The sequence below is a fragment of the Stenella coeruleoalba genome (assembly GCF_951394435.1).
Source record: "Stenella coeruleoalba genome assembly, chromosome: 1".
Classification (NCBI taxonomy): Eukaryota; Metazoa; Chordata; class Mammalia; order Artiodactyla; family Delphinidae; genus Stenella; species Stenella coeruleoalba.
In genome coordinates, this window is record NC_137169.1 from 116,490,662 (window position 1) to 116,514,297 (window position 23,636).

At 47.9% G+C, this 23,636-nt stretch overlaps 1 protein-coding gene across 4 annotated transcripts; it reads left to right on the forward strand.

Moving 5' to 3' along the window:
* The first annotated feature begins 2,260 nt into the window (after positions 1–2,260).
* FCGR2B (Fc gamma receptor IIb) lies at positions 2,261–23,296 on the forward strand. 4 transcript variants are annotated; one of them, XR_013824808.1, is made up of 9 exons: positions 2,261–2,343; positions 6,730–6,940; positions 11,016–11,036; positions 12,822–13,079; positions 17,336–17,590; positions 18,198–18,317; positions 21,857–21,991; positions 22,544–22,581; positions 22,691–22,743. XR_013824808.1 is itself a non-coding variant. In XM_079902771.1 (9 exons), exons 2-9 carry the CDS (start codon positions 6,829–6,831, stop codon positions 22,778–22,780), a joined length of 951 nt encoding a protein of 316 aa, XP_079758897.1. In that variant the 5' UTR covers positions 2,261–2,343; positions 6,730–6,828; the 3' UTR covers positions 22,781–23,296. The 4 variants fall into 4 exon arrangements, 3 of the variants coding, with proteins under 3 accessions (XP_079758897.1, XP_079758898.1, XP_079758899.1); XM_079902771.1 differs by lacking the exon at positions 21,857–21,991 and adding an exon at positions 20,530–20,586 and having other exon boundaries at positions 22,691–23,296; XM_079902772.1 differs by lacking the exon at positions 21,857–21,991 and adding an exon at positions 20,530–20,586 and having other exon boundaries at positions 12,825–13,079; positions 22,691–23,296.
* The last annotated feature ends 340 nt before the right edge of the window (positions 23,297–23,636 follow it).

Sequence of the window (23,636 nt, forward strand, 5' to 3'; positions counted from 1 at the left end):
AAACAGCTATGATAATACAAAACTCAGTGGTTTATAAAAGAACAGTTGGGTCAAAATTGTGTTTCTGACAGGTGGAATAAGTTAAAACTACCTGCTCAGATGGCTTAAATTTTTTACTAATATTTGTGAAGACTGAAAATTTTCATGTATGTAGTTTCCAAATAGCCTTTCCTTTTTTTTTTTTCCTAGTAAGGATTACTTCTCTGAAGTTTGAATTTCAAAGAAATGGCACACGGAAAGAGTGCAAGTTCCTCCAAGAAGGACTTTTATTTTCTATATCTAGAATTTTATGATACCTACAAGCTTTTTGAGATGAATGGGGAGGTTTGGGAATTGGTAAAAAGGATAGGTTGGCTTTACATTTTTTCTAGAGCTGCACTTCTGATCTTACAGGACAAGGACAGTTTTTCCTAATTAATTAATTAATTAATTTTGGGCTGTGTTGTGTCCTCCTTGCTGTGCGCGGACTCTCTCTAGTTGCGGTGAGCGGGGTCTACTCTTCGTTGCGGTGCGCGGGCTTCTCATTGTGGTGGCTTTTCTTGTTGTGGAGCACGGGCTCTAGATACGCAGGCTTCAGTAGTTGTGGCATGAGGGCTCAGTAGTGGTGGCTCATGGGCTTAGTTGCTCTGCAGCATGTGGGAGCTTCCCAGACGAGGGCTCGAACTTGTGTCCCCTGCATTGGCAGGCAGATTCTTAACCATTGCACCACCAGGGAAGTCCCAGGACAGTTGTTTTTAATTCCTCAAAGAATTGGGTTGCAGCCTGAATGATCTCAAAGCGTTGACCCACCCATCCAACTATACATTATCTTCATTTTGCTTCTTTATATCAGGGAAATCTTTAACTAAGATACAAATCAAAAGAACTCTATGTTCTACGTTTGTAGATTTTTTTTTTTTTTTTGGAGTATTTTCTTTCATTCAGCTTAGGGGAGAAGGCCTTAAAAAAAAGGTCCTATCAGGCTCTGAATATCAGTTTCCAATCTGACCGACTTCTGACCATAGGGCTACTTTAAAAAAATCCTTTCAAATATCTTGTCAAGTTTCAGCTGGGAAAAATAGTAAATATTTCTGGCAGTATTGAACAACCCCATGAACCCAAGGGTGTCCTGAAAGACGGTACAAAAGATACGAGCCCTCCCAAGGTCCAGAGTGACTCGCAGAGATAGCCACGAGAAAGAAGACTTAGACAATTCCCCTGAGAGCTGGCAAAAGTCAGCAGAACCCCAGAAGCCAATGGGGTACAACCCTGTTTTGTGCTGATCTCAGCCTACCAACAACCAGTGTTGTGGTTGGACCAGCTCTTGTGGTTCTTATAATGATTGCCAGATGCCCTTCAGCAATAACCATCGGGAAACTTTGAAAAAAACAGAGGCTCATCACTTATAACACCTGGAAATTACACAGCACACCTGGGGCCACACAGCAAGGTCATGGGGAGACAGAGACTGCACGTGGGCCTGGGGTTCTGCTTTTATTGGGGCTGAGGGTGGGTCCTAGGGTTTTGGGGGCTCACCCTTTATTGGTGAATTTAAAACATAAGAGCAGAAATTTAAAGGACAGGATGGAAAAAAACAAAAACCATGTAGACCAATTGGTCAGTTATTTAAATCTACCAAAATCTCTAAAACAAAGGAGCCTCAGTGAGTGGAGGTGGCCTGGCTCTTTATCTACTTGTGTGGTTGGTACTGTGTTCAGCTGAGATAACCTTCTTTGAAAGGGCTGCCCCTTGAAATGGATGCCTTGGCAATCAAAGCTTAAGTCAGCCACTTGTATTGCAAAAAAGAAGAAAACTGTCAGGGCTTACACTACAAGCCCATGTTTCTGCCTGGCCATATTTTGGGGGCCCCAACCTGATGGTTGCCAAGTCAAGTTCTCAACACAAAATGAGACAAACAGAAGAAAATAGCTGTCCCTGGGAGAGAAGAATTGACAACCAATAGGTACCCCACGGCTTCCCTGGTGGCGCAGTGGTTGACAGTCCGCCTGCCGATGCAGGGGACACGGGTTCGTGCCCCGGTCCGGGAGGATCCCATGTGCCGCGAAGCGGCTGGGCCCGTGAGCCACGGCCGCTGAGCCTGTGCATCCGGAGCCTGTGCTCCGCAACGGGAGAGGCCACAACAGTGAGTAGGCCTGTGTACCGAAAAAAAAAAAAAATAGGTACCCCAAAACCAAAATCAAAAAAGCCTGAATTTGGAAAAGAAAGGACAACATGAAATTTTATTTTCCTCTCTTGACCAGGCACTACAGAGATCTGGGAGACCTGACTGTGGTAAGAATTCTCATCCTTCACCAGCTTCTGCCAGTTTTTCCAGGATCCCTTCTGGAGGCTCTGGAGCATGAGGTATTTAGAGTATAGCTCTGGTATCTATCAGAATTTAACAGGGGTTTCTGTTAATCGTAGTTTTAGTGTCCCCTTGGCTGCTTAAGGGAATAATTGGTATCAGTTTACCAGAGACTCCCTCAGAGTCTCACCAACCCTGAGAGGGGCCATTTGGTGACCTTCCTTTGAGAATAGATACGGGGTATCTGTGAGGCCACTAACTTGGCAGACTTTTGTTTACAGTTCTATAGTCTCTTCAGAGTGGAAAGGCAATTCAGACAGAGGATTAGCAGAATGTGGGTGCTCAGGTAAAGGAGGACAGAGGGGAGTAGTAGGGGTCACATCAGTCTTGTAGTCTTTTGTTTTAGGTACCTCTCGTGTCTTTACTTTCTTATTACCCTTTTGCGATGAATCTTTCAATGAAGCTCTCTGGGACTCTTGAAGCCTTTTGGAGGCATACCAATTAAAATAGGTATCCCATTCTGTTTGTTTGATTTGAGGACTCTTACTTTCAAGTGTACTGTTAAATGAGCCATCTTGTCTAACTGGAAGATTCCCTATAATGGCCGTTGTCATTCTAGGTTGTCTTAGTAAGATGTTGCCATTTTTGTAGATATCTATAGCTTCTTGGACCGCATTTATCAGACATAAGATAGGCAGGTGTGCCAGAAGGTGGCAAGCTTAATTCTTTGATATTTGAGGGTCCCACTTCTGTAGCTAAGCCTTGGATCTCTTAGAGCCAAATTAATGCTTAATAGGGATGTGCCACCAGGTTGGGGATTATGTGGTGTTTTCTTTTGGGTTTTTTTTGTTTATTTTTTTGGCTGTGTTGGGTCTTTGTTGCTGCACGCGGGCTTTCTCTAGATGCAGCGAGCGGGGGGGCTGCTCTTTGTTGTGGTGCATGGGCTTCTCATTGTGGTGGCTTCTCTTGTTGCAGAGCACAGGCTCTAGGCACATGGCCTTCAGTAGTTGCGGCTTGAGGGCTTAGTTGCTCCACAGCATGTGGGATCTTTCCCGACCAGGGCTCGAACCCGTGTCCCCTGCATTGGCAGGCAGATTCTTAACCACTGCACCACCAGGGAAGTCCCGGGGAATGTGGTGTTTAACAGTGTACCTTGGGGACTTTCCTGTTGGTCCAGTGATTAAGAATCTGCCTTCCAATGCCGGGGACTTGGGTTCGATCCCTGGTCGGGGAACTAAGATCCCACGTGCCCTGGGGCAACTAAGCCCACGTGCTCCAACTACTGAGCCCCTGCACTCACCATAGCTACAAAGAAGTATGCACGCCGCAGTGAAGAGCCCGGTCACTGCAACAAAAGATCCTGTGGGTCACAACTAAGACACGACGCAGCCAACAAATTAATTAATTAAAAACAAAAAGTGTACCTTGTTACATGGAAATTTTCATGAGGTTGGCATGTAACCTACTGTTGATCTAAACCATTCCTTGACCAACTTATCCTAGCCCAGCAGTCTGAGAGTGAGGTGGTGAGCGCTCTGACAGCATTTAAGTGTTTGATCTGTGGCTACCAGTTTTGCTGCTTTGGTTTTCAACTTTCCCATAGTAGTAGATCTTTATTCCTTTAACGAGAATATCTGTTTATAGTAGCAGATGCTGTAATGTCTTCCAACAGTTTGACTTGCCTACTTAGATTTTGATGTGCTTTTGGTCAAAATAGTCCAAATGTATTGTCTTAATTTAATTCCCCAAGTCCCTCAGCAGTTCATGCTGTGGACTTACCTCAAGCTTTGTGAGTTTCCTAATGGCTGCCATCATGCTTTCTTTTGCTTCAAGGGCTCCTATTTTCCCTCATTTAAATAATTCTCCCTGGTTCAACCAGACTTACTGTTTCTGACTGCTTGAGCACTGTTCCTGAGATCTGTCAGGTCCTCCTGAAGGTGCTTACACTGTAGCTGAGATTGGGCATAAACTCAAATGTTGTGGCCTACTAGGTCTCACCATGAAATATCTGAAGTCTCTCACACCCCAAATTTCCACCTAAAAGGATTAGAACAAACAAACTTGAGCTCCAAATGGGAACTAGGTGGAGCTCGATCCAAGAGAAATTACCAGAGACACTGGAGAGCAGCTGGAGAGGTAGCAAACTAAAGTGGCTCTGTAGGAACCTTCACCTTCATCTAGGAGCCAACCCGGGAACCTTCAGTGGCTGTTTTCACATCACACCTCATTGACCATACAGGCTATATACCTTGCAAAGATTGCGGGTTCGCTTCCAGACCACAGTAATAAAGCCAATATTGCAATAAAATGAGACACACAAATGTTTTGGTTTCCCAGCACATATGAAAAGCTGTTTACACGATACCATAGTCTATGAAGTGTACAACAGCATCATGTCTATAAAACAATATACACACCTTAATTTACGATGACCTTATTGCTGAAAATACCAAAACAATTTCAAAGTAACATCAAAGATCACTGATCACAGATCACCATAACAGATGAAAAAGTTCAAAATATTATGAGAATTACCAGTGTGTCACTTTGTGACACAGAGACACGAAGTGAGCCTAAAGCAGTTGGGAAAGATGGCACTGATAGACTTACTCAACGAGGGTTGCCACAAACCTTCAATTTGTAAAAATGCAATACTGCAAAGCGCAGTTAAGTTAGCACAATAAAATGAGATATGCCTGGCCTGTCCAATGACAAAATGGAAACAATTTAGTTACAAGATTCTTCAAGGGAAAACATGCCATGGATTGAGGTAGTACAGTTCCTCATCAGCAGTGGAGAACTCTTCCCAAGGGATTTGGGCAAGACCAGGTTTTATAGAGCTTTAGAAGAGGCAACGTGGAGACAGGGCATGACTGGCTAGGAGGTTGGGAATTTCCTTATAAGGCTAACAGGTCCTGATTTCTAGAGTAAGGTAAGCTGAGTTGGAGGATTGTGATTGGTGTATGTTACGTCCCTGGACAGGTTTTTCCTGTTAAGTGCAGGCTGACTTAAGTTTAGATTTATGATGTGGTCTGGTCCACTGGGGTGGCTCCAATGTGTGGGTCCCATTATATAAATTAACCTTTAAAATGTTATGTCAGCTCACTGGAGTCTTTTCAGTGGTTAAAGAAATTTTTTCACCTAAAAATCAGATAAGGGCTGGAGGTAGATTGGGGGTTGGAGGTGGGGTAGAACGGGGCCAGTAGAAAAGCCTTGGCCAGAGGAGTGGGGCTGTTGCAGTTTCTGAAGACCACAGAGTGTAAGAACAGGTTCCACAATGTCATTTCCTTGAATATTACAGCTTGCTTCCTCAGAGAGCTTTTGGGAGAGAGGCCCCAGCAAAGGGCCCCAAGAGAGATCCCAGAGCAACTCATGTTCTGGGGATGTTGAGGGTGAACAAATGTCGATGAGGATGACAACAGAAAGCAAAAAAGGGAAACTAGCATTGACTTGATACCCACAATGCACTAGGGACTTCGCTAGCACGCAAATTCTCTTTTAATTTTCAAAAACCTTGAGTGCAGTGGTTCTCAACCGGGGGCAATGTTGACCCCAAGAGAACATTTGCCAATGTCTAGAGACATTTTTATTTTCGCAGCTAGTGGGTGCCCCTGGCATCTAGTGGGTAGAGGTCAGGGATGCTTCTAAACATCCTACAGTGTATAGGACAGGTCCTCACAATGGGAATTATTTGGCCCCAAATGTCAATAGTACTGAGGCTGAGAAACCCTGCTTGAAGGACAGGCATGCTAATCTTCATTTATACAGATGAGGAATCTGTAGTTCTGAGAAGCTACCTGTCATTCAAAATGAGATTTACACAGCTCTAAAGCCCTGCTCTTTGACCATACCATAGTGATAGGAACAGTGATGGGTAAGAAAGATAAAGAACCAGGGCACTAATTGCTGCTCAAAGATATTTGTTGGAGAAATGAGTACAAGAATGATCATCCTATTGCAACTCTGACACACAGCTTTGTCTTTGTTCCACAATCTTCTGTTCCACAAACAGAGTCAGGGTTACGATAATAAAGAAAATCAAATGGTGGGGGCTGGCCTCAGGTCGCTATGCTCGATCTCAGGAGGAGTCTGATGCCAGTGTCTGCACCTCTAAATAGATGTAGAAGTACGGGGAGTCTGCTGACACACTCTCCTCCATCACCTTTTCTAAGCAGAGAGACAGACAGGAGGTTCTGAGCTGAGTTTGGGTGATCATTTATTCCCCTCTTCCTCCCAGAGGCTGAGCCCAGCTGTGGCCCCAGAGGAAGAGGAGAATCTGTTTCCCAGTTTCCATATTTTCTGTGAATTTGGAGTGGGACTGAGCCAGATTGATTCTAGGAAACCCTGAAAGTTCTGGGATGGAAAAGTTGAGACGAAAGAGGGTGGAAGGGGAGGAGTCAATGACAAAAACAACACTTCTTTTCACTTCCTCTTTTGGACTCCAGAATTTGTCTGTTCTCTGGGGTGGAATCTGTCAAGCCTCCAGAGAAGTCTGTGCCTGCTGTGCTGGGCTGTCAGAGGCAACCTGCTCGCTCCAGGAGGTGATGGGGATCCCCTCATTCCTAGCCCTCCCTGCTGCCAGGAGTGACCGAGCTGCCTGCACATCCTGCCATCCTTTGGGCCACATGCTACTGTGGACGGCTCTGCTATTCCTCGGTGAGGCAGGGTCCCCAGGAGGGGCAGTGGAGCAGGGACAGAGGCAGGCATGCTTTTCTAACTCAGCTGCTGTCACCTCGGTTGGGGCTGAGCTTGGGCAAGGATGAGGGCTGGGGTGGGAAGCACGTCAGGAAAGTCAGGAGGGTGAAGGCAGGCTGATGAAAATCAGATTCTGATAACCTTGCTGGCCTTGGCAAATTATGAAATTGGCAGAGTTCATTTTTTTTAATTAACTTATTTATTTAATTTTGGCTGAGTTGGATCTTTCTTGCTGCACACGGGCTTTCACTAGTTGTGGAGAGCAGGGGCTACTCTTTGTTGTGGTGCGTGGGCTTCTCATTGCGGTGGCTTTTCTTGTTGCAGAGCATAGGCTCTAGGCGTGCGGGCTCAGTTGTGGTGCATGGGCTCAGTAGTTGTAGCTCGCGGGCTCCAGAGCACAGGCTCAGTAGTTGTGGCGCATGGGCTTAGTTGCTCCACGGCATGTGGGATCTTCCTGGACAAGGGCTTGAACCCGTGTCCCCTGCATTGGCAGGTGGATCCTTAACCACTGCACCACCAGGGAAACCCAGCAGAGTTCTTTTTTTTTTAAGTCTTTTGCCCAATTTCACTGTGCACCGAGGTCCCTGGTGCTCTGCTACCCGCCAGAGCAGAGCCAGCTGCGAGCAAAGTCTAGTGACCTAGACTTGAAGGACTAATGAGTGGCCAAGGTGTTTACCTTCCTTAGAAATTGTGTTTCACTGGGACCATATCTTAGACGGGAGGGCTAATGCTGTCTTAGGCCAATAGGAGGTGGGGGGAAGCAATAAAACACATGGTTGGGGGCAGTGGCTGTTCTCTTTGCCCCTGAAACCACTTCAGGCAGCAGAAGCCTATTCTCTTTACGTGAAAGGAGATTCCCCTGGGCAAAAGCACAGGAGGGTCTGGGTTATCCGGGGGATGGGGATCAGAGAATACATAAGCAAGGCAATTCTAGAATCAGTTGTGGGACCACAGGAATCGTGCATGCCTCCTTGCACTGCACAAACATGGGGATACGTCCTGTCACTGATCGAATAGAAAGACAGGATCTTAGGCTGCAACTGAGCACTCCTTTCTGACCATGTTCTCAGCTGTGAGCTAGGGACCAGGGACTGATAGTGCTGGTGGGTGGAAGAGTCTAGGGAAGACCAAGTAGGGAAGCCTTATTGCCAGGAATGTCTCCCCAAGCTCAATTTCTAGAGTATCTACCCTCAAACGTGCTTCAGTATGGTCCCAGAGGACATGCAGCCACTTTCCAAGTTATGTACTATGGTCGATAGTAAAATCTGTTCAGCTCTGGGAGCCTTGGCCCTCAATGCCGGATGATACTGGGACAGGAGGTGGAGGTGAGGAAGAGAGAGTATCCTCCCACGAGCAGGATGAAATGGATTGAAGCAGAATAGCGTGAAAAAGGAGCACTGAACTACCTCACTTTTCGTATGGAGAAGCTGAGGCCTGGAGTAGTGGCATGCTTCCCTACCTCTGCCATAGTGATACCAATGTGACGCCTAGACAGGACTCCTGGGAGAGACTTTTGGAATTTTTATCCATTTGCCCTTTTTCTAAGTCACAAAGATTGACTCCATCTTTTCCATTCTCATCTGGGCTGCCATATTTAGGTCTTCATTGCTCAGTAACTCAATTTTTTCTTTTTCTTTTTTTCTGTTTGGGGTATGCGGGCCTCTCACTGTTGTGGCCTCTCCCATTAAATAAATGCTCCGTGCAGGCTCTGTTCTAGGACTTGGAGATTTATCACTGAACAAGAGAGACAGCCTTCCTGACCTAAAGCACAAGGTCTTTGCCTCCCTCACAGTGACAGTATTATACTGAGTATGAACATATTTAATATTCACTAGTATTTGTTGGATGAATACATGGAAGGTGCCTTCTCTCTACTTCTCTCATCTCTTACTTGTTTCTTCTCTTCCTCCTCCTCTTAGTCCTGCTTCTTTGCCCATTCCCTGCACTGCCACATTGTCACCCCTGCACACTCTGCTTTTCAGCGATCACTTCTGTGTCAATAATTTCCAAACCTATCTTTCTTGTTTGTGTCAAGTACAATTTCATATTTCCACCTGCTGGTTGGAGACCTCCAAATTGATTTGTCAGCTCAGAAACAAAACACATTCAAAATCCAGCTCTCATCTTCCCCTCACAAATGTCCTTCTCCTCCTAACATTTATATTTGTGTGAGCACAGCTAATGTTTTTCCCAGTCACCCATTTACAAGACCCCCATATCTCTTCAAGTGCCAAGTTCTCTCTCCCTCTTAAATTTCTCTCATGCCCGTGTCCTCATCTTTACGTTCTATTGTCAACGCAATTTTGGGCTCTCTTATCTCCCACCTAGATGGACTCAATGAATGATTTCCAGAGCATTGGCAAATAAAATTAATATGGCCACTGCCCTCTTTGAGCTTACATTCTACTGAGGGATAGAAACAGTAAATAAAGGAACACAAATGCATAAATATGAATTGGGAGATGGCAATGAAACTGTAAACAGGATACTCTGATAAGAACACTTGTTGCGGGGGACATGAGAGAACAGCCTACATTAACGGGATGATATGGCAAGAATTTTCTGAGGAAGTGTTTTTTAAGCTAGGACCTGAAGCATGATAAGAATTAAGCCATTTGAAGATACAAAGGAAGCAGGTTTAAAGTAGAGGGATGGGCATACAGAAAAGCCCCAAGTTTGAAGAGGTCTGGTGTTATTGGAGCTCAATGAGTAGGGGAAGTATGGCTCGAGATGAGGCTGGACAGGTGAGCAGGGCTTGTGTCAGGTGTGGCCTTGTAAATATTTACATTTTATTTTCAGAGCAAAGGAAGAGCACTGAAGGCATGTAAGCAGGAGAGTGATATTATCTGATTTGTTATTTTAAAAATAACTCTAGCTTCTCTGTGGGGAATGAATTGTCGGGGGAGCAAAATAAGGGAAGAGATAAGTTGGGAGATGGGAGAAAGCTGCTGGTGACCTAAAATAGTGTGGACATGGACTGAAGCTGACACATTCAAGAATTAACTGGAAGCAGGATGATCACGACTTTACTGGTGCAAAGGCTGATGGGGTTTGGGAGAGAGAGGGGAATAAAAGAGGACTTGCAGTTTCCAGGCACGAGTACCTGGGCAGATGGTGAAGGTATACACTTATATGGGGGAACCTGGGAGAGAAATAGAACTGTGTCCACTTGATTTGACATTGAGATCATTGGTGATTTTAACAAGAAAAGTTTTAGTGGACTGGTGAGGGCAGAGTTCAAATTGCAGAGAATGAAACAGTGATTGGAAAGAGAAGAAATGACGACAGCCTTTGTAGAAAAAGAACTGAGAAATCAGGCTGGGAAAGGGAGCAGAAAAATAATTTTGGAATTATGTGTGGTGTCAAGTGAGATTTTTTCCTTTCAGTGAAAGATCCTGGAATATATTTATGTTGATAGGAAAGGTCCAGCTGAGATCGAGAAATGGGTGAGGCAGAGGAGAAAGGGAATAACAGAGAGAGGAAAATCCTTGAGCGGGTGAAAGGGAATGTGACCTAGGACAGAGACTGACCACAGATGGGAGGAGAGATGTCCCCAGTGAAAACCAAGAAAGGAAGATGGATAGAGATGCAATAGGTTAGATGATTTAGTTGGGGGAAGACGTGAGACCTCCTGTCTAACTGCGTTTGTTTTCTCTGTGAAGGATAAAGGAAGGCGTCATCTTTGAGTGAGACGGGACTGGAGGCAGAGGACTGGAAAGTTTGAGGAGTGAGGAAAAATGATTGTCCCTACCAAGAGCCGCAGAGCAAACGTACTAGAGAAAAGTGTCAGACGGCAGTTTAGTGTCCTTTTGAATATGGAGACAGTAGATTTACAGAGATACCAACCTGCCTGCTTATGTGGGAATTTCATTAACACACAGCTGCGGAAGTAAAGGCATGGACAACCCAGGTGGAACGTAATGCAGACAGAGACTGGCAAGAGAGTTAAGGGGATTTGCAAGGAGGTGATTATTTATAATGATGAATCATCATATCTAATGAGAAAGTAGGCTGATCTTTGCTTTCTCCCTTACAGCTCCTGTTGCTGGGAAACATGGTAAGTGCTCACCACATCCTCTCCCTCCCCCAGCTACCCTCTCTCTCTGCTCCCTGCACCGTCTCTGGAGGTGCTCTGGGTGCACCAGCAACCCAGGACTGAGGTAGAACCAGGAAAGAGTAATTGCTCCCACAAGATGCCCTGCCCCCTTCTCCTTCCTCCTTCCCTTCCTCCCAGGGAAGCCAGGGATGGGCAGCCACAGGGCACAGCCTTTCTGTTTCTGTTCCGGTCAGACCTCACAGATTCTGTCACAGAAAATAACTGTATTCTGTCTCAGTTGCCTTCCTCTCTCCAAACTAAATCACGAACCCAGGCCATTTTAGTTTCAGCCACATGCAAAATCACATGATTTGCTTAGGTTAACCGCATGGGTTGATAAATCCTCTACTTTGCATGTATCTGAAGGCTTCAGGGCCTGTTGCCTTGGACACAAATAGGAGATACCACTGGTTGCAGCTTGGTGGGATGAACACGGCTGGGCACTGCTTTCTCTGCACCACTAACCTCTCCACCTCCCAGGACTGGTAGTGGGATGGGGCTCTACATGGGCCACTGAACGCAGGGCTCCCTAGACTGGCCTGCCAGCCTTTCTCCTCTTTCTTATTCTTCTGAGGCCACAGAGACTCCTCTGTGCTTGGGTGTCAGGACAGGTCTATTCTAAAGGAGAAAGAATGGGGACTTCCCTGGTGGTCCAGTGGTAAAGAATCTGCCTTACAATGCTAGGGGACGCAGGTTTGATCCCTGGTCAGGGAACTAAGATTCCCACATGCTGTAGGGCAACTAAGCCCACACAACTAGAGCCCACAGGCCACAAACTACAGAGCCCACCTGCCCTGGAGCCTGCGTGCCACAACTAGAGAAGAGAGAACCCACACGCCATAACTAGAAAGAAGCCGGCGCACCACAACGAAAGATCCCACGCTGCAAAAAATATCCCTCATGCCGCAACTAAGATCCGACACAGCCAAAAAAATAATAAATATATCTTTTTTTTTGTTCTGACTTCTTCCATTCTTTTTTTAAAAGATGTATTTATTTCTTTTTATTTAGAAATAAATACATCTTAAGGAAAAAAGAAACTAATAAGGAGCTGCTATATAAAAAATAAATAAAATTCTAAAATTAAAAAAATAATACACTGTAAGGTACATTGTACAACAGGATATAGCCAATATTTTATAAAAACTATAAATGGAGCATAACCTTTAAAAATTGTGAATCACTTTATTGTATACCTGTAACTTATATAATATTGCACAGCAACTATATGAATAAAAATTTTTATTCCAAAGAAAAAAAGAAAGAATGGAAGCAGTCAGAACAGAAACGTGGTGTCTGGCTGTCAGCCTGGCACCTCCACCAGATGTCCCCATTTGTCTTCTTCCAGCTGTGGAGAGAGTTTATCCACTAGTGTCCAAATGCCTCAGCTTACAGGGAAGGAAAGTGATTCCCCAAAGGATGTATGTGTAGTGTGTGTGTGTGTGTGTGTGTGTGTGTGTGTGTGTGTGTGCGCGTGTGTGTTTGCTTGCCCCCTCTCCCATTCCCCTACCTTTTGTCCTCTCCCCTGGGGAGGAGGCAAGCTCCCTGAGAGAACCTGGGTTCCTGGGGGCCCCTGTTTGGGCTGCACGAGTTGGAGGAACTGCCTTCGGTTGCACAAGAGTTCTGGGTTGGGTTCCTCTCTTGATGTCTCCAGCATGGCCACAGTTTTCCATCATCTGAGATTTGGGGTCTGCTTAGGCCCTTGGGGTCCCTTTCCTCATGCTGCCTTCTCTCTCTGCCCCTCAGCAGGTCTCCCAAAGGCTGTGGTGAGCATTCAGCCTGCGTGGATCAATGTGCTCAGGGAGGATTACGTGACGCTGATGTGTCAGGGGACCAGCTTGTATGAAGGCAACCTCACCCTGTGGTTCCATAATGGGAGCTTCATCCAGAGCCAGAACCAGTCCAGCTATAGCTTTAAGGCCAGCAGCAATGACAGCGGAGACTACAGGTGTCAGAGAGAGCAGACCAGCCTAAGCGACCCTGTGCATCTGTACGTGACTTCCGGTCAGTGGAGGAAGGCCTGGGAGAGTCTGGGAGAGCAAGGATAGAAGACATCTGCTTACATGGCAGAGGTTTTTCAGAAAGGGGAATTGCCTGCTTACTGGGAAGCATGGCTGTGAGTTGTTTGAAGGGGTTTTGTCCACTGGTTTCCCTTTTCATGCACCCCATTGCTTAGTATGTGTGGTGAGGTGGAAGTTCCTAAGAGATTTCTCAGAATATGTTGGGCACTGTTGTCTCGGTGCTGACTGGGCAAGAAGGTAACAAGGCCACTGACAGGCAGGTGGGTATGAGAGAAGCAGAAGGAAATCCCTAATTCATAGAAATCCTTCCATTTTTATGGCAGAGTCAGATGCACAGACAGACCACAACTGAATCCTAGCCCTGGAAATTATAGCCACGTAAACATGATGATTTCATTTACCTTTGAGCTTTGGTTTCCTCATCAGCTCAGTGGAGATACTCTGCCTCCCCCATCAGGTCCCGGTGAGAATCAGCATTTCTCTGCCCCCCTGCCCTCTGTTCAACTTGAGGTGAAAGTTGTTTCTTTCTTTCTTTCTTTCTTTCTTTTTTCGGTACGTGGGCCTCTCACTGTTGCAGCCTCTCCCGTTGAGGAGCACAGGCTCCGGACGCGCAGGCTCAGCGGCCATGGCTCACGGGCCCAGCCGCTCCGCGGCATGTGGGATCTTCCCGGACCGGGGCACGAACCCATGTCCCCTGCCTCGGCAGGCGGACTCTCAACCACTGCGCCACCAGGGAAGCCCGAAAGTTGTTTCTTAACCACTTTTTATATCCAGCCCCAGGCACGGGACAGGGCTTAATAAATGTTTGCTGAACAGATCAATGATCCTCCAAAGCTCCTGGCAAGAAAACATTCCCCACAGAGAAAAGCTGCAGTGTGATTATGATGAATATTGTCAGTGCTATTCTTCACTTAGTCCCCTTCCCTCACCCAATTCTCAAATTCTCCTCAAAGGTATCTAGGCCCGGTGGGCCTGCAGCTCCAGGCCTGCTATCTCTACCCTCTGTGCTCAGCAGGAAAAGACAGTCCTGGAGGGAAGCCCCAGAGGCCTGGCAGGGCCTCAACCTCAGTGCTCCTCCTCTCTAGGAGGGGGTGGAGGTGAGCGATCCCACCCCCGAGACTGTGCAAGTTCCCACCCGACCAGCAGGCGCGTTGACAAGGAGCCCTGGCACATGAGGTGGCACCACCCTGAAGGACCCAGGTGAAGAGCTAGAAGGCCTGGAGCCAGAGCACCAGCCATGGGGACCCTGAACCACTGTCATGGAGACTAGAGTCAACAGAATGCCGACTGCACCAGTGGGAGTCCCGACTCAGGTGGTAGCGCTCGTTCCCAGACAGCTCAGTGCCACGGTATGAACAGCAGGCAGAGCAGGCCCTGCAGGGGCAGCTCCGTGGGCCTCAGTATCTCCAGCAGTTCGTGTCCAGCAGCAGCTCAGCAGGCCCGGCTGCATAGCCTGGCTGCTATCTAGCGGCCACACGGCAGGCCAGCTCCCCCAAACACCAGCGCAGCGAGCAGCTGAGCACCACCCAGGCCTCAGTCAATCTGGCCACAGCATCAGCCTCCCAGCTCACCAGCCAATCCCGGAGTGAACCCTCCCAGCGTTACCACTGTGACCCAATCTGTGCTACTGTGGAACACCACCTCCTCCCCCTCAACCTCCCCCCCAGGCCCAGATGTATCCAAGACCACAGCTGGGAAACCTATTCCAGGTAAACCAGACCTTGGCCCAGCATGTGCCTCTAGCTTCTCAACTCATCCTGATGCCTATTAGGGCAGTGGCAGTAGTCCAGCAGGAGGGGCTGTCTGCTCAGGCTGCTGGAGGCCATGTAGATGCAGTTTAGGTAGAGAACTTGGCACTGAGGAGCAACAGGCTTAGCCCAAAGCTCCACCCAGAAAGCTATTCCCCTGTTTAGCCTCCCCCAGGCCTCTAGCCAGGCCCTAGCTGTGGCTCAGGCTCCCTGTAGGGCCTCAGGCCAGTTCTTTAGCCTTAGTCCAGCTGGTGGGGGCAGTGGGAAGAGCAGGCAGAAGTGGCCACCCACCTGGGCCTTTGGGTCAGTGGCCCTCCTCAGGAATAGGTGGTGCTTGGAGCCATCCCAGGAGAGGCACAGGAGTGGTGGAGCCCTTGCCTGCATCCCAAACATGGACCCTGCTGCAGCTCCTCTGCCATCACCCATGCTGAGATCCAGGGCAAGTGCCACAGGGGTCAAGAGGACTCTAGCTGGGGTTCAGAGAATTCCAGTCACGGTGAAGAACTCTCTCCAATGTCCCTGGGCCTTTATCGGTGAGAGCTGGACATGGGGCATGTGACCCAGGAACCTCCATACAGCTGTGCCTCCACCAGCACTCATGGCATCAACCCTGTGTTCCTGTCCAGTAATCTTAGCCACTGGAGTGCAGAGGAGGTGTATGAGTTTATTGCTTCTCTACAAGGCTTCCAGGAGATTGCAGAGGAGTTTTGTTCCCAGGAGATGGATGGAAAGGCCGTTTTTTGACTTAAAGAACACCTCGTGAGTGCCGTGAACACGAAGCTGGGCCCTGCCCTCAAGATCTGCACCAAGAAATTGTCCTCGAGGAGACCTAAGGTGGCCCTCGTGCACAAACCAGCCTAAGGCTGACACTTCCACTGTCCAGGTTACAACCTGGTACCAGTAGAGACTTTGCTGAGAAGAAAGTGCTGTTCCAATGATGTGCACCTTTAGTAGAGGGGATTACCCAGACAGGGAGGAGAACTGCAAGAATTGGTTGCTGGCGCTACATGGAAGCAGCTTTGACATTTTCTCCGGGTTCTACTTCATTAAAAAAAATCTTCACGTGCTTCCCTGGTGGCGCAGCGGTTGAGGGTCCGCCTGCCGATGCAGGGGACACAGGTTCGTGCCCCGGTCCGGGAGGATCCCACATGCTGCAGAGTGGCCGGGCCCGTGAGCCATGGCCGCTGAGCCTGCACGTCCGGAGCCTGTGCTGCGCAGAGGGAGAGGCCACAACAGTGAGAGGCCCGCGTACCGCAAAATAATATATATATATATCTTCACAATTCTCAGCATTCCCACCTACCCCAATCCAACCTTTATAAAAGAGGCAGTCTAGGGAACCAGGACTGCTCACCTAATCCTGGAGTGGAATGTCTAGCCAGGGCCCGAGTTCCTCAAGAGGAGGGATACACAGGATGGTATGGGAGGAAATGGGTGGAACACAGGGGTGCCTCCCCAGTGGGAGAGGTGGGGTTTTCCAGCTTGTATGACCCAAGTAGCAAGATGTGGTGCTCCCCACCTTCCCTGTGGATTGTCCCACTGTAGCCGTGGCCCGGAGTTTTCTCTTCGTTGTCACTCCCTCCCTCAGTATTGAGCATTTTCACCTGCACTTGCGGCAGGCTCAGCAGCCAGTGTAGAGACTGTTTTGGCATCATTCCGATCTGCTGAAGGGGCTGAGCGTGGTTGAGTAGCACACGTATGGCTGTTGTCATTTCTTTCTCATGTCCCGACTCCCTTCCAACATTATCTATTGTTTTCTACCCTTTCTTTCCAATTCCAACTCTACTCTGTCCTATAGCTTTAGGAAAAAGGAGTGTGTGGGCTGAGGTCAGATTATAAGTACCCACCTTAGCCTCTATTCCGTATACGACAAAGAAAGTAAATATCTTTTTCCTCAGTAAAAGGATGAAAATCGGGGGAAAAAAGTACACAGCAGGCTAATGGCCCACCCGTGTCACTGCTGCCAAAGTCCCTGCTGAAGTGAAATGCCATATTTACTAACATGCACCAAATAAGCTAACATTTGTTAGATGTCCGTGACTTTCCCCAAAGACACTTGACTCTGCTGTGTTCCCCCGACATGTTGTCTCCTATGTCAGACTGGGTCCTTCCCTCCCTCCCTCCCTCAGGGAAGGGACTGTACTCCTGGGTCTCCTGTATCCCTCCTACAGAAAGAAGCCTGTCAGGCAGGACAGGAACAGGAAGACAAGCATATCCTGAGCACCTACTGTGTGCCAGGAACTACTGTAGATAGCTAATGGTGTTATTGTGACTCTTTTCACATACGAGGAAACGGAGGCCCAGAAGAGTTAAACTATTTGCCCAAGATCACAGAGCTCATACATGATGGAGCTAGAATTACAGAGCAGGGGTGTCTGATTCCAAACTTAAGCTCTTCCCTCCACACACAGTGGCCCACCAGTAAGGATGGTCTGGGTCTCGGATTTGAGTGAAGACCTCCTGGGTCCTGGGGTCCCTTTGTGTCTTTCAGACTGGCTGCTACTCCAGACCCCTAGGCTCGTGTTCCAGGAAGGGGAGCCCATCGTGCTGAGGTGCCACAGCTGGAGAAACAGTTCTCTGAATAAGGTCATATTCTTCCAGAATGGAAAATCCAAGACGTTTTCCTATCTGCGTTCCAACTTCTGTATCCCACAAGCAAACCTCAGTCACAGTGGCGAGTACCACTGCACGGGATTTATCGGGCAGACGATGTACACATCACAGCCTGTGACCATCACTGTCCAAGGTAGGAACTCTGTGCAGATGAAAGGAGGGGAGAAGAGGGGTTAGACATTTAGAGGTAAGGTCACATGGACCTACAGGGAGATCTGAGCAAACCTGGGCTTTGGGCAAAGGGCAGGGGCATGGCACCTTGCTAAGTGCTGGCCAGAGCTCGGAGCCCTCAGCTTCCAGGTGATAGGTGACAAGGCTGTTGTTCCTCTTTGAAATATAGGCCCCATCACACCAAGCCCAGCAGTGGAACAGAGCTCTCTCATTGGTGCAGAAGTTCTCTAAGCGCCTGGACATTCCTAAAAGCTGAGGTTTTCCTAATTTCTTCTCATGTCTCATGATATGTCCATTCACTCTCAAAGGCATGGCATGTCCTTGACAGTTCAAGGCTCTGCTGGGTACAGTGGTGGAAGCGTCAGGTTCACCCTCCCTGTCATCCCCGAGGGGCTAAGAGGAACCCTTCCCTCTGCCTTACACACTCAACAGCGTGCCTTCATTAGATTAACAGAGAAACGTGGGTATGGGAGAGGCACAAGCCCAGTTCCAGAAATCCTGTGCAGGTGAGGTGGAGGGGGGAAGTGAGTGTTGTGTTGGAGGAGGGACAGGACGCCTGTGTTTCCCAGGGTCCAGCTGGAGCAGCTCCTTGTCGGTGACGATCGCGGTGGCTGTAGTCGCTTGGATTGCTGCAATGGCTATTGCTGGCACCATAGTAGCCTGGTTCTGCCTCAGGCGAAAGGTTTCAGGTTTGTGCCTCCCCTCGGTCCCTCTTGTTATCACTTCCTACTTAGTCAAGGCCCTAACCCCAAACATTGCTAGAACCCTTATCTTTGGGCTAGAGCATCCTTAGCATTCAAATACAGTCCCATATTTTATTCATGCATTCATTTAACAGGCCTGAACAAACTTGCTTATGTGTCAAGCACTGTGATAGACTCTGTGGATGATGCCAGGATAAAGATGTTCAGTCTCTGCCCTCAGGGAGTTCATAATATTGTGGGGAAGACTGAAATGCAAATAGATCAGTATAATTAGAGGGGATAAGACCAGTATTAGAGAACGCAAAGGCAGGCTGTGACGGGGGACAGAAGAGCTGGCGCAAGCCAGCATGGGCCGGGGCAGTTAGAGAAGGCTTCACAGGAATGCAGTGTTGTGTCGCGACTGAAGCACCCCGGGTGGGGCCAGACTGCCTGAGTTTAAATCCCAGCTCCTCGGCTCACCAGCTGGATAACGTTGGGTGAGTTAGGCAATATGTGGAGAAGATGGAGTTGGTGTATTCATTTAAGAATGTGCAGATCATGACCTGCTGAAAGAGGAGGCACAAGCCACCCACATGGGCTTGGCAGCTCCCTCAGCATCTGATTTCACTTCCCAGATTGGGGAAGTGAAAACCCCGGGGTCATTTTGATTGAAAGTACAGTTTCAGTACGCTCACGCAAAGGAAGTGGAGTCACAAGACTTGCTACTTACAGATCCCAGAAATGGGAAAGGGGGTGGCAGTCCTCTGTCCCCGGTCATGGGTGAGCAGGAGAGAGAGAGCAGTGTAGCAAGCCGCTAGTACTTATAAAGTGATTGGGGCGGAGGACACTATTTTGCGGGCTTAACGCTAAGGGGTTATTTTAAAAGGTGCCCCAGGAAAAGCAAAGCGAGAACTGATGGCGGGAGTCCTAAACTCAAGTCCTTATCTCAAATGTTCCGATTCTGGGTGTAAGCAGGTTATCACGCTGTAAAATGCCTAGGCAGCAACTCAGGAAAACAAAGTTGTTTTTTCAGGAAAATAAAAGTTGTTTTTCTCATCACATTCAACTTCTCTGTGCCTCAGTTTCTTCATCTGAAAAATGAGGCCACGAATAGAACCTACCTCACAGGGTTATGAGGGTGAATGAGCCGGCAGCTAGCGGACAGCAAACATCACATAGTATAAGTTGTTATCGTTATGGAGGAGGTGATGTTTGAGGGTAGCAGTTGACCAGGCAAAGAGGATTAGAAGAGCATTCCAGGCGTGGGGGCCAAGACATGGAAATGAGAAGCACTGTGGCTAGGATGGGGATCATGGAAGAGTAAGGAGGTTGCTGTAGGCAGTTTGATGCCATTGAAGCCATAAATTATGAGGCAGAAAAAAAGGAGAGATGAAGCAGGGCAGAAGGATGTATTCCAGGTCATGGAATCCACGCAGGCTACCTTTGAAGAACTAAGCTGTATTCCAAAGGCGTTGGCAAGAGCACAGGAGGGCAGTAACCACGTCTCCTTGTTCTGCGCTCTCCCCCGTCCGTCCCCCGCCAGCACCTAGCACATGCTTGCCATGCAGCAAGATGGTCAATAAACATTTGTTCACTGACTGATCAGCTGAAGAACTTCAACTCTCGGAAAGCAGCCTCTTTCCCCCTTAGTACTAACATTAAAGAGCGGAGAGAGACGGGAAGGTGTCCTACAAATCTAATAAGCAAATGGTCACGATTCATAACACTGAAAAGCTAGCTTGCTGGTGAGAGAAAGTGCTAAAGATATCCAGATGCAGAGAAAGTAAAAGGGAGAAAAGACTCAGAGCCGTTGACAAAGAGAAAATAATACTGCTAATACCTCACAAAGCACTTTGCAGTTGGTTCATAGCTAAGACCTCAGTTACTGATGATAAGTAAATGTAGAGATTCAGGGAGAGACACCGAGAGGAAGAAAGAGGTGTTTTTTAAAAGGCAGAGCAAGCTTAAGAAAGATGCAATAGAATGGCCTTTCTGACAGTCCCAGGAGTCCCTACTGTTAACCTAGCCAACTTACATCTCTCTAGACCAGCCCTTGTACAGGCTAGAGCAGTCGCTGGGGAGTGGGGAGGAGAGGAGGTGTCTGTGTGGAAGAAGGGTGTGTGTTGGTTCTAACCCAATCTTACCTCTGGTCGTCCTTGGTCCTGAAGACTCAGGTCCTACCCCATAATCCTACTAACCTCCTATGTGCCCCTCCTAGCCCTCCCAGGAACCTTTGAACACAGGGAAATGGGAGAGACCCTCCCTGAGGAACCAGGTGAGTGCAGCTCCTGCTCTGGGGGCTCAATGACACCCTGTCTTGTGCATCAAGAAGCTGCTTGTGTGAGTTCTGCTGGGAGCACAGGAGAGGGAGGGGGCAGTGGGCAGAGGGCAGGGGCTCAAATCTCTTGGTCAGTTCTGAGACTAACTCCTGGGCCTAAAGAGGACCTCACTGGAGACAAGGAGAAGATGAACACCTGTCCTAGATAGAGAGGCGAGGGCCTTGTCCGAGTTTCTGGGGTCAGAACTGCTGGGGATTTTTCCAGAGCAGGACATCAGGGATACTTAGGTCTTTCTGTGAAGCTTTGGAAGAGCTGGCAGAGGACTGGGGTTAGACGCTGTAAGACTAAGGCAAATAGAATTAAGGGGATAAAATTCTAGAGGAAAGGAGAAAGAGCCCTAAGGAATAAAACCTAGATTTGCTGCAGAGTCTGTCTCTGTGGAATGATTGGGTAAGGGTACCAGGGCTCAGCTCTTCGTGGAACATTAAGAGGAGATTTCGGCCTGAGAAAGTTCTGGGGTACCACGTGCATTAGTGGGCTTTACTCTGTGGGCACATCTTGGTTCTAATGCCCACTCGTGTAGGCTTATTAAAACGCAGGCCTGGCCCTAGCTCTGTCACTATCATAAAATGGAATCTTGAGTGTCATTCCCACTCTTGGGGTTTAGTCACCTCATTGAGGAGTTGAGTGGGTTGGCCTGGGTGATCTCTAAGCCCTTCCAGGCCTGACATTCTGAGAGTCAGTGACCATCCAAGCCCTGGCCCAAGTGGGAATGTGTTAAAGGAGCAGTAATATTCCAGGCGACTTCCTGACTGCAGGTAAGCCAGAGCACGAAGGAAACTGGAGCTTTCTCTGGGGACTCCCAGACAGCAGAAACGGACAGGAAAAAGAAGCCTTCGAGGACTCCACCTCAGGTGGCTGGAGTATGACTCAGAGCAGAGCCAACAGGTTTGAGAGCTTGAGCAAAATGGCACAGCTGTCCGGCTGCGCTTTGAGCAAGGCCCCTATGTCCTGTGGCCAGGCCAAATGGGGATATGGACCAGAGTCTTCACCAGGGCCAAAGTGCTGTAGGAAAAAGTGCAAACACAAGTGGATTAGCCATTTTGATGTTTGCTTCTACCTACACCGGCATAAATATATTTCACAAGGCATTTATTTCGCAGGAAGGCACTGGGGCTGATGGTTTCCCAAAAGGCACAGCTAAGTTGCCGGGATGGTTGAGGGATGCATTAGAAGGAGAATTCAGGACGTGGTTTGTTCCAGAAGCTGGAGCATGGCACACAGGGACTCATTGTGTCCTGGAGATGAATGAAGACACTAGATGCATTGTCTCAGACTCCCTCCCCACTTCCTGAGGAATGCTGCTTTGCAGTTACTGAGGCTGCTTTTCGCACTGGCAAAGTGAGTTTATTGGCAAAAACATGAGGACATTTGGATGTGTCTTAGATCTTTACCAGGGAGAGTACTGGCTGGGTTGCTTGCTTCCTTCTTTCTTTTCCTCCAGCCTCCCTTGCTCACTCTCACTCTCATGCTTTCTTTCTTTGTGAGATCAGGGAGTGTCAGATTCTTCAGAGTTCCAACAGAGATATACTACATCTGGCCAATGTGGAAAGGCCACCATCTGTGGCTGGCAAACATCTGGATTACTTCACTCTAATACCAACACCCCCATCTCCTCCCCAGTATATCTCAGATCCCCGAAGCTGCCTGGTTGCTTTGAGGAAAACTCAGTGATCCTCTGAAATGAGTGCAGCACAAATGAGCGCCACCCTCTGCTAGTGTGGCCCGTGCGGGAGGCCATGTCTGGGATACCAAGCGTGGGTGGGGGATGAAGCTTTTGGCCTGCAGGCCTGAGTTGGGGATCAGTGGTCCTCACCTCAAGCCTGGTCTGGGCCTCAAGCAGCAGCGCGGGTAGGCAGTGCCCCTGCTGATCTCTGTTCTTTTTGCCCACAGCCAATCTCGCTGATGCTGAAGAGGCTGCCAAAATGGAGGTGAGCCATCCCGGCCACATGCTTCTCCTTCTCCCCTGCCGCTTCTTCTGTTGCCTTCATTCTTGTGACCTCTCTGTGGATCCCCATTGCTCCTTTCTGCTTTCTCTAGGCTGAGAATACAGTCACCTATTCACTTCTCTCGTATCCGGAAGTTGCAGAGGAAGAAACAGAGTCGTCGGTTTACCAGAACAACATTTAGTTTTCATTTTCTTGCCTGGAACTTGGGGAAGAGAATCAGAGAGGCCAAGATCTGGTGTCTTCTGTCCTGAATTCCTCTGAAGGAGGAGAAGAGGATGCTGCAGTTCTAAAGGAGAATGACTCTTCCAGAGTTATCTATGTGAACCCTAAATCTCCCTGTTTTGAAAGCCACAGACGATATGGTCTCAGATAACTGAATGCTGATTTCTTCTGTGCTTCAGCACTTCTCGCCATCAGGACTCTTCTGTTATATATCCACAAAGCCAGTGAAAATTACCTTTATTAAGAGATTGTAGAAACATGGGAAATGCTTATGTTACAGGTTACATGAGAAAAATTAGATAAGTATGTATGATTTCAAAAATGTTGAGATAGACTAACATATGCCAATATATTAAAAGTGATTGTTTCAGGGTGGTGGAATTATTGGTGCTTTTCATTTTCTCTGTTAATTTTTCTGTACAGATCATATATTACTTTGATAATAAAATACTACACTAACAACATTACCTTTTAAACACTGTACCGGTTGGAGTGTAGACTGATTCGGGTTCTGTTTCTTTTCAATGGTAAGAATCTTGGGAAGGTAGTAATGGGTAGGAAGTGAGGGAGAGAAAAGATTTGGAGTGTAGGACGAGTACCCCTCTTCTAAAAACTGAATATCCGTCTTCCAATGAATTTGTGTTCTTGTTTTCATGTCTTCTTCCCCTTCCTCCCACGGCAAATAAACACCAGTTCTCAGGAAGCCAAACTTCAGATGAGTCCTCAGTGGAGACTGCTGACTCTGCCCTGCTGTTCTCCTATTATAGTTAACAGAAGGATGTGAACTTCTCAGAGAAGTTCCCGGTAGGTTAGAA

Bases quoted from the DNA above. Each gene is read 5' to 3' on its own strand.
- FCGR2B (XM_079902771.1), top strand. From the start codon at position 6,829: ATGGGGATCCCCTCATTCCTAGCCCTCCCTGCTGCCAGGAGTGACCGA. The intron at 18,318-20,529 runs GTTTGTGCCTCC...TGCCCCTCCTAG, and splicing joins CCTCAGGCGAAAGGTTTCAG to CCCTCCCAGGAACCTTTGAA. The intron at 20,587-22,543 runs GTGAGTGCAGCT...TTTTGCCCACAG, and splicing joins GACCCTCCCTGAGGAACCAG to CCAATCTCGCTGATGCTGAA.